The sequence below is a fragment of the Nanorana parkeri genome, unplaced genomic scaffold (genome assembly GCF_000935625.1).
Source record: "Nanorana parkeri isolate BGI_ZX_2015 unplaced genomic scaffold, ASM93562v1 scaffold379, whole genome shotgun sequence".
Taxonomy (NCBI): domain Eukaryota; kingdom Metazoa; phylum Chordata; class Amphibia; order Anura; family Dicroglossidae; genus Nanorana; species Nanorana parkeri.
Window position 1 is genome coordinate 1292602 of NW_017306647.1, and position 10071 is coordinate 1302672.

At 53.8% G+C, this 10071-nt stretch overlaps 1 protein-coding gene across 1 annotated transcript in view; it reads left to right on the forward strand.

Annotated features, from left to right (window-relative positions):
* LOC108789155 (serine/threonine-protein kinase NLK2-like) overlaps nucleotides 1-10046 on the forward strand; it is a 36339-nt gene extending 26293 nt beyond the window's left edge. The window contains exons 5-14 of the mRNA XM_018559089.1: nucleotides 212-345; nucleotides 969-1024; nucleotides 2732-2838; nucleotides 4154-4239; nucleotides 4579-4788; nucleotides 7267-7368; nucleotides 7716-7802; nucleotides 8958-9156; nucleotides 9252-9345; nucleotides 9927-10046. Of these exons, the coding sequence (XP_018414591.1) occupies nucleotides 212-345; nucleotides 969-1024; nucleotides 2732-2838; nucleotides 4154-4239; nucleotides 4579-4788; nucleotides 7267-7368; nucleotides 7716-7802; nucleotides 8958-9156; nucleotides 9252-9345; nucleotides 9927-9975 (1124 nt within the window). The 3' untranslated portion in view covers nucleotides 9976-10046. The remainder of the gene's footprint in view (nucleotides 1-211; nucleotides 346-968; nucleotides 1025-2731; nucleotides 2839-4153; nucleotides 4240-4578; nucleotides 4789-7266; nucleotides 7369-7715; nucleotides 7803-8957; nucleotides 9157-9251; nucleotides 9346-9926) is intronic.
* Nucleotides 10047-10071: the final 25 nt, after the last annotated feature.

Here is a 10071-nt window from a genome sequence, read left to right on the forward strand (position 1 = left end):
CTGAGAGGCAGGGAGGTGCCGGGTGTGACACATACAGAGAAATGTTGGGTTAAGGGTGCACCACATACAGGTGTTGGCTGATTTTCTTGGTAGGCTTTTTGGTCTGAGAAAAAAATGGGCCCAATCGGGCACAGGGATAGGTGCCCCTTCTATATGACGGTTACCTGGTGCCTGGAACTTACACTTCTGTAACATCGATTCTTTGGACCTTTCAGGTCAGTGACGGACCCTCGCGATGGCAAACGTGTCGCCCTCAAGAAGATGCCAAATGTCTTCCAGAACCTGGTGTCTTGCAAGCGGGTCTTCAGGGAACTGAAAATGCTCTGCTTCTTCAAACACGACAATGTAAGGAGCGGGCACTGCCCTCTGTGATTCTGGTGGGGTCTTTGTACCAGCTTGTGTGTGTAGACGAGAATGGCATTGCCAGTCCACGTGTTGGGGGAGTTGTGTTCCTTCTCTGATATCATGGACGGTGGGCTCAGGATGACACGGTCAGCGGTGAAGGAACACAACTTCCCCAACACATGGACGGGCGATGCCATTCTTGTCTCCACACCTGAGCACCTTATACCCAGGGATGTTCACTGATTGTCCTCTGCCAAACCTGCTGAGGTCCACCATGCTGGTCCTGCAGGAGTGGCAGCAGAGCCCAGGATACATGGGGTGGAAGGCCGTACCTTTGGTGGTCCATGGATGTGATCTGGTGGCTTTACAGCTGCCTGAGTCCCCTCCAGTTTTAAGAGGACAGGCGGCTTCCCATATATACACCCCCAGCTCCCAGGTCCTGCTGGCATGCCGAGTTCTGTATCCCATTTCACTGACTAGTTGCTACGGGTTACAGAAACCTCTCCGCCATTTTTGTTACCTTCTACCGTATTCAAAGGACTGGCTGCGCTCCTAGCGCTATAGAATGCATGAGTGGAGGCCGCCATCATTATTTACCATGATCCTTCTGATTTGTTTTCAAGGTCCTGTCCGCCCTGGATATCCTGCAGCCCCCTCAGATCGACTGCTTCGAAGAGATGTATCCTTTTTATGAACCATGGCTTCAAAGCCCAAGAAGAAGTCTATGTCCAATATACATGACGTGTGTTTCTTGGCCTCCAGTTTGTGGATTCAGAAGGCCGTGTCGTGTCTTCTACATTGGGTAGAATTGGCTGTATTATTAGTCCATCCAATTTGGTGAAAATGGACTTGAGTTGCTCCTTTTGCCTTCATCTATGTCTTGGGGGTCCAGTTTGCTGTTGTCCTCACCATAGTTCCTGCATCTGCTGCCACCAAGCTACGAGTTTTGGGTGTCCCTGTTCACCTTCTTTGAGGCCTCCTTCATATTGGGTGCAGTAGGTGTGCCAACCCATGAACTTGGCACAGATATCTCCTCAGCCGGGTCCCCGAGAAGGCCTCTCCTCAGCCGGGTCCCCGAGAAGGCCTCTCCTCAGCCGGGTCCCCGAGAAGGCCTCTCCTCAGCCGGGTCCCCGAGAAGGCCTCTCCTCAGCCGGGTCCTCGAGAAGGCCTCTCCTCAGCCGGGTCCTTGAGAAGACAGACAAAACACTAGCACAGCCTTCATCAACCTTCTCATCATAAGGGAAATCATTGAAATAACTTCCTGTCATCAAGGTGTCCCTGCTGATAATGACCATATCTACACTGGTTATTGGTGCCATGGTCAGGCGGATGGATGATCCCTACTTCTGGGAAGAGTCCCTAGCCTAAGGCTGCACAGCAGCTTCTTCTGCCTTTCAGGGACTATTGATGAGATCTCTGCGCCGAGTTCATTGGTTGGCACGCCTACTGCCTCCATTATGAAGAAGGCCTCACAGAAGGTGACCTGGGACACTTGTTGGGAACAGATCCAAGAACTGTGGTGAAGACAACAGCCCACTGGAGCCCCAAGACATAGATGAGGCAACAGGGTAACTCTCCACAAGACTCCATTTTCACCAATTTGGATGGACCGACAATACAGCCCTCCCATTGGCCAATTCCACTGAATGTGGATGACATGACACGGCCTTCTAAATCCACAAACTGGAGGCTGACGATGATCGGTGTCTCCGGTTACATATCTGAGAGGTAGAAATTGTTCATCTCTGATGGATCCTCTGGAAGAACCCAAGAGGAACCCTGGCTAAAGGCGGACTCTCCCGCATCTATAAACCTCCGAAATATCGTTTTTTGGTGATGTGTTTTCTTAATTTCTTTAGGACTAAAAAAACATTTAAAAAAATATATAAGTTTTTGGTCATTTAAATATTGAATTCCCCTTACTAGATTGTCCAACTGAAGCTCAGATTGAACGAAGAGTCTCAAAGCAAGCTGCATCTGCTCTGATGTCTCTTAAGCTAACACATAGTGCTTGGGTAGTCCTTTGCCGTGTGTACACACAGATGATCTGGTTTTGACACATTAGGGCAAGGGTAACCAAACTCCAGCTGTGGTAAAACTACCGATCCCATGAGGCATTGCAAGATCCCACAGGCATGCCACTCAGAGACAGATGCATTATGGGATATGTAGTTTCAGCACAGCTGGAGGGCCTAAGTTTGGCTACCCCTGTATTAGGGTTTGTATTGGGTTATTTTTTTGCCGCCTTCTTTGTGGGCTGAAGCTGGAAATATTGCAGAATTCTTCTTGTAGGGAATGATGAGATCTTTTGGCATAGCGCCATTACGTTTCAGCGTCGCTCTCTTCCTCATCCGTTCCTTATGATCCTTCACCTTTTTGGCCTCAGATATGTGATCACCGAGCTGATGCAGACCGACCTGCACAAGGTGATCGTGTCCCCACAGCCGCTCAGCGCCGACCATATCAAGGTCTTCCTGTACCAGATTCTGCGAGGTGAAAACAAAAATGTTATTCTGGTCTGTGGATTTATGTTTCAATACATGAATGATATAGGTGTAGAAATCTTCTGGTTCCCTTCCATTGCTGCCTGACAGAAGCCCGATGTCACATACCTTGGTGTGAGCCTGAAGTGACGAGGAAGGCCTCCTCCTGCAGCTCTCGTCTGAGCCCCACTGGAGATAGAACAGTAGTTGTGCAGACAGAGTGCCTGTGGCCGGTATGACTGCTGGACACACTGGGGATGATGGTGCTGATGACTGGATGCCGGAGGCAGCTGGATGGCTGATAGCAGATCAGACAGCACTGGTGTGAGGAGCTGAAGCGTAGTCGGGAACAAGCCGGATCGGTAACGTGCGGTCAGCGTGGTGCAGAAGCAGGCGACGGAAGTCAGGAGCAGGCCCGGGTCATACACTTGCGAGCAGGATCAGGAGACGAAAGAATGGTCAGAAGACACACCGAGGTCACAAGGCAGGCAGCAAGCAGGCAGAGTCGGGAATCAAGTTGGGTCAGACGGGTATCGGGAACAGAATCACAGATACAGAATACAGATGAAGGTCTCTCAGCAAGGTGCAGATGCAGGAGCCATCTTTAAATAGCCCGCCTGGCTCCAAGAACAGGTCCAGAGGTAGAATGGTCGACAGCGCACCCCCCTCCCCCTACTGCTGTCTGACCACACTGCTCTGTGGGAGACGAATAACTGATTAGTATAGATTGACAGCGGTGGTGCTGCGCATGCACGTGTGCATAGTTTTTGCGCATTATTAGCGCCGAATATGCGCATAGTTTCGTGCAGCTGTACTATGGGTGCTGACTGATGTACCCTGACACCCGATTTGTGGGTTTCCTGTTGTTGCGAAGAGTCCTCTGTATGTGTTCCACTAGAAACGAAGGCGACTGCACTTCCCCCCTGCATGGCTGTTGGCTGTGCATTCCTATTTGTAGGCCTCAGACTGAGCCACCCCCCTGTGCTGCGAGCGCACCTGTGGTTGTTTTCCAGACAGTCGCTCTGGCATGCACCCTCCCTGTGCCACCATTTAGAGGGCGCTGGTCTTGGGGCAAGGTGCCAGAGACCACCGCTGTCAATCGATGCTAATCAGTTATTGATCTCCTACAGAGCAGCGTGATCATACAGCCATGGGGGGGGGAGGGGGCGCGCTGTCAACCATTCTACTTCCTGGACTCAAAGCATCTATCATAACGGGACAAAGTGCTACAAGCACCTTGTCCTCTGGCAGACGGTATAAGTACTTTGGTTTTAAGGTTAAGGAGACTTCTTTATATTGACGTTTAACCCTTTTTGTCCCTGCAGGGCTGAAGTACTTACACTCTGCTGGGATCCTGCACAGGGACATCAAGCCAGGAAACTTACTGGTCAACAGCAACTGTGTGCTCAAGGTGCGTCTTGCTATGTGGTCACAGGCCTGTGTACAAGGTGGGGGGTGTTCTGTAGCCTGAGCTTGTGCATAGAGGCCGGGTGGCATTAAATGCCCTGGCCAGGTTTTTTTTTTTCCAACTTTTTGTACTGTATGTTCCCTGAAATGCACTAAAGGAATTATTTTTTGGACAAAGCTAGCGAGTGCTGGCTTTTGGAGGCTTTGCACCAGGAGGGGTGTTGCTGAGCACCAGACCACTCTCTTGTTGAAGGGGTAAGGTGGTAACAACGATGACCTTCAGCTAGGTGAATGCGCGCCTCCCTCTCACCTGTTTTGCTTTCCCTCCCACGTCTCTGCGCAGATCTGTGACTTTGGTCTGGCTCGGGTGGAGGAACTGGACGAGTCTCAGCACATGACCCAGGAGGTGGTGACCCAGTACTACCGGGCCCCGGAGATCCTTATGGGAAGCCGGCATTACCAAAACGCCATCGACATCTGGTCCGTGGGCTGTATCTTTGCTGAGCTGCTAGGGAGGAGGATCCTGTTCCAGGCCCAGAGCCCCATCCAACAGGTACCATTAGAATTCAGCCTTTATATGAACCATCGGGACCATATTTTAAGAGTCTCTGTCACTTGACCCATTCAGGGGCTCCCTTCCTAACTGGCTTATTTTTACCTTTGACCCCTACCTTGAAGCCCTTGGTGAATACACAATGCTTCCACTTATGGAGGAGCTTGTGAATTACCTCATAGATCGGGGCCTAGCCACCTGATCACCAGGCCCCCAGGTTGTACAGGCAGGCTGGTGTCATCAACAATGTTTAAGCTCCTCCCCAGTCAGAAGCCCCGTTTACTGCCTGTCGGCTCCTCTCCTGTCGCAAGCCCCAGTTGCTGCCTGTCGGCTCCTCTCCTGTCGCAAGCCCCAGTTGCTGCCTGTCGGCTCCTCTCCTGTCGCAAGCCCCAGTTGCTGCCTGTCGGCTCCTCTCCTGTCGCAAGCCCCAGTTGCTGCCTGTCGGCTCCTCTCCTGTCGCAAGCCCCAGTTGCTGCCTGTCGGCTCCTCTCCTGTCGCAAGCCCCAGTTGCTGCCTGTCGGCTCCTCTCCTGTCGCAAGCCCCAGTTGCTGCCTGTCGGCTCCTCTCCTGTCGCAAGCCCCAGTTGCTGCCTGTCGGCTCCTCTCCTGTCGCAAGCCCCAGTTGCTGCCTGTCGGCTCCTCTCCTGTCGCAAGCCCCAGTTGCTGCCTGTCGGCTCCTCTCCTGTCGCAAGCCCCAGTTGCTGCCTGTCGGCTCCTCTCCTGTCGCAAGCCCCAGTTGCTGCCTGTCGGCTCCTCTCCTGTCGCAAGCCCCAGTTGCTGCCTGTCGGCTCCTCTCCTGTCGCAAGCCCCAGTTGCTGCCTGTCGGCTCCTCTCCTGTCGCAAGCCCCAGTTGCTGCCTGTCGGCTCCTCTCCTGTCGCAAGCCCCAGTTGCTGCCTGTCGGCTCCTCTCCTGTCGCAAGCCCCAGTTGCTGCCTGTCGGCTCCTCTCCTGTCGCAAGCCCCAGTTGCTGCCTGTCGGCTCCTCTCCTGTCGCAAGCCCCAGTTGCTGCCTGTCGGCTCCTCTCCTGTCGCAAGCCCCAGTTGCTGCCTGTCGGCTCCTCTCCTGTCGCAAGCCCCAGTTGCTGCCTGTCGGCTCCTCTCCTGTCGCAAGCCCCAGTTGCTGCCTGTCGGCTCCTCTCCTGTCGCAAGCCCCAGTTGCTGCCTGTCGGCTCCTCTCCTGTCGCAAGCCCCAGTTGCTGCCTGTCGGCTCCTCTCCTGTCGCAAGCCCCAGTTGCTGCCTGTCGGCTCCTCTCCTGTCGCAAGCCCCAGTTGCTGCCTGTCGGCTCCTCTCCTGTCGCAAGCCCCAGTTGCTGCCTGTCGGCTCCTCTCCTGTCGCAAGCCCCAGTTGCTGCCTGTCGGCTCCTCTCCTGTCGCAAGCCCCAGTTGCTGCCTGTCGGCTCCTCTCCTGTCGCAAGCCCCAGTTGCTGCCTGTCGGCTCCTCTCCTGTCGCAAGCCCCAGTTGCTGCCTGTCGGCTCCTCTCCTGTCGCAAGCCCCAGTTGCTGCCTGTCGGCTCCTCTCCTGTCGCAAGCCCCAGTTGCTGCCTGTCGGCTCCTCTCCTGTCGCAAGCCCCAGTTGCTGCCTGTAGGGGGGATGGGGGAGGCATGATGAAGAAGACTATAATTGTGTCTGGGCTCTCAATAGAACCGGTCACTTTAGCCTGAACATTGATAGGACAGGATGACTCCTCGCCTCCTTCACTGGTTGGGGGGGCGGGATGCCGACATTATTCTATTATATACTGCAAACTAGGACACGGTGAGGCTCACACAGAGCAGAAAGGAGGTAAAATCCAGAAAATTAGACTTTCAAACACATGGGATGTAGTTTTAGATGTTGCCATGGTGTCGGATCTCCCAAATCTTCCCCTGCAGGGTGAAGCGCAGACATGTGTCGTAGATATCCCAGGAGGCCGGAGTCTCCCTCTAGTTGGGTCTGTAGCAATCGCTCCTCGGTCATCATTCTCTGCGCAATCCACTTACAGAGAGAGTGCATGGTCTTCAGTCTGCCGGGAGAGAAGAACAGCAAAGAACAGTCACCATGCAGCACGGCTAGAACATTTGGGGCTGCTGTTTCGGTTTATTGTACTCGACTGGATCCCACCTGCCCCTTGCTCTTATAGATCAGCCCGCCTGTAGACACTATCATGCCAACCTCAGAGGTGTTTGATTATATGCATCATAGATGGTGGAGGAAGAAAATGTAATGTGCTCTCTAGACCAGGGGCAGGTAACCTTTGGCCCTCCAGCTGTCGTGGAACTACAAATCCCATGAATCACTGCAAGACTCTGTAACTCACAGCCATGACTCGCAGAGGCATCATGGGATACGTAGTCTCAGCATAGCTGGAGTGCCGAGCTTGCCCACCCCTCCTCTAGGCCTATCGATGTCGGTTGTTTTGGGTGGACGTGGTGTAGGGATCCGTCATCCCGTCTGTCTTTTTTCCGTGTCACGTGACCACTTTCTCCATCTCTTCCCCCAGCTGGACCTGATCACAGACCTCCTGGGGACTCCGCCTCTCACTGCCATGCGGTCCGCCTGCGAGGGAGCCAGAGCCCACATACTACGCGGCCCCCACAAGCCGGTAATTTATAGGACACGGATTGTTTCGATAGCAGCTGAATCTGATTGGAGTGTTGCCTGTAGCACCCAAGTCTCGCGCCTCCTTGCGTTTATCAGTCCGCTGCAATCTGGGTGCTTTGGCAACACTCGGATTTGTTTTGCAACAAGCAGGAGGTTCTCTTGGAGTATCATAGAAACCGGGCCAGTTCAGAGCTGCAGTAGAATGTGACGGACAGGATTTTGTATGATGTAATAATGTGCACGCTGACAGTGGGAATGTTCCTTTTAGTGCGGAGCGCGTTATGTCGGTTTTGCTTTTCTTGGTGACAGGTCCTCTTTAGCTCACTGTTCCCTCTTGTCTTTCGGCAGCCGTCTCTCTCTGTCCTGTATATGCTGTCTGGTGAAGCCACACACGAAGCCGTTCACCTCCTGTGCCGAATGCTGCTGTTTGATCCGGTGAGTCGCCCCTTGCATGTCCGCGACTACTTCCAGGGCTTCGGCCATTTAGGGCTCGTTCACACGAGAAACGGCCCGGCGCGTACAGCTCCGTGCGGCGTGCTCGCCGCTCCCAGGAAGGACGGGTGCTGCGTGTGATTAGTACGCAGCCCCTGTCCTTCTCTATGCCGCCTTACGCTCACCCAACCTGCGTGTCCGTACTCGTACGCTGATGGGATGGATCCAGTCTGCGTCCGAGCCGGGACACCCGCAGCCGTACGGACACGCACTTGAGCGTATGGCAGCGTACGGCCGCATAGTCCGATAGAGGAGAGGGGCTGCGTACTAATCGAAACCAGAGGTCTTGCTGCACTTCTTACCGGAACATCCAAGAGACCCGTGTAGACGGCTGGGTGCTTGTAGTGACCACGTATGTAAACAACTCAAATGAAGTCGCCAGCACGCCATCATTCTCAGCCTGATGAAGGGGACCCTTTGAGGTCCCGAAAGCGCGTGCATTGAAAGGCAATGTGTCATTAAATGGCCGATTGCTAAACTACTATTTGGCGTGCCGGTGACCTTTATTTCTTCATTTGGGCTGCGTACTAATCACACGCAGTACCTGTCCTTCCCGGATGCGGCCGTGCGCGCAACACGGATCTGTACGTGCCGGGCGATTCCAGTGAGGGCTTAGAGCGCCAAATTTTTAACAATAGGAGAGCCACCGGGCTTCCTTTTCTATCACCTCGAATGACGTTCTAGGTACCTCCCAAAAGGTCATTCTAGGGATGTGCCGGTATTGGTATTCGCCCCAAAAGCTCCGATACCTTCCCCCAATACTGTGACTTCCTGTCGGATCTCCCTCTGACCGGCAGTGCCGAGGGAGCACGAAGCCGGCTTCCTTTCCAATCATGAAGCTGGGTGGCGGGTCATGACGTGCCGCCCGGGTTCCCGATTTGGTAAGGAAGCCAGGCTGCCTACCAAGAAGTGAAGCCGGCTTCCATGCCAATCAGGGAGGCGGGTCATGAGGTGCCGCCTGGGTTGCTGATTGGCTAGGAAGCCGGCTTCACTTGTTGCTAGGCAGCCCGGCTTCCTTACCAAATCGGGAAGGCCTGAAGGGATAGGCGGCCATATTGTTGGATCTTGTGTTCTCATTGGCTGATGTCCTTCCTGCAGGCCAAGAGGATCTCGGCTAAGGATGCCTTGGCCCACCCGTACCTGGAAGAAGGTCGTCTCCGTTACCACACATGTATGTGTCACTGCTGCTACTCCGTGTCGTCCGGCCGCGTCTACACCGCCGACTTCGAGCCCACGGCCTCCGACCGATTCGATGACTCGTACGAGAAGAGCCTCACTTCCGTCTGGCAGGTCAAAGGTGAGAGGTCGCTGGCTATTGGGGGGGTAAAGGTCAGAGGTTAAGGTCAGAGGTTATCGGGCACAGACTCATGGCTTTTCCTTCTTTTAATACAGAGCTGGTTCATCGCTTCATCACAGACCAACAACAGGGAAAACGGCCCCCGCTGTGTATCAACCCCCACTCTGCCGCCTTCAAAACCTTCATCAGGTGAGAGACGTTCCCCCCTCTGTGCACATTCTGTTCTATGTCTGGCACGTGCTGATAGAGAGCAGAGTGACCGAGATGTGTTCATCAGTGTGCTGCCTTCACTGTCCAGTCACACGCTGGGGGTGCTTGGGGTACCTGTAAGTGAAACTGCAGCAGAGATAGACCATGTCCCCTTCCCTGCTACACAGGGCTGTGCTGTGTAAATTTAAGGACGGGATGGACAGAAATACAACCCTTTTGGTGGGTAAAACAGCCCCCGTATATTATCTGAGTGTATATATATATAGCGGCTTTCCTGACGTTCAGCTTTGTGATTCCCATTAGATGAAGTTCAGACTCCCAAAATGTCATCCATGTATCAATGTCAGACCCCATTACTGTGAGGTCACTCGGGCCCGGAGTCGGACCCCATTACAGTGCCGTCACTCGGGCCCGGACTCGGACCCCATTACTGAGCTGTCACTCAGGCCCGGACTCGGACAGCATTACTGTGACGTCACTCAGGGCCAGAGTCGGACCCCATTGTTGTACCTTTTTTAGTCCAGCTCCTCATTTTCCTTCCTTGTGTCTTTCTCTGTCAGGTCCACGGCATGGCATTCCTCAAAAGTTTCCAAGAAAGAAGAAAGATGAGCAGAATCCCGGCGAATCTCCGGATATTGGGGATGAAGTCTGAGAATCGGCTGTTATCCGTTCACGGCATGAAGTTACCCGCCTGTCCTTCCACTG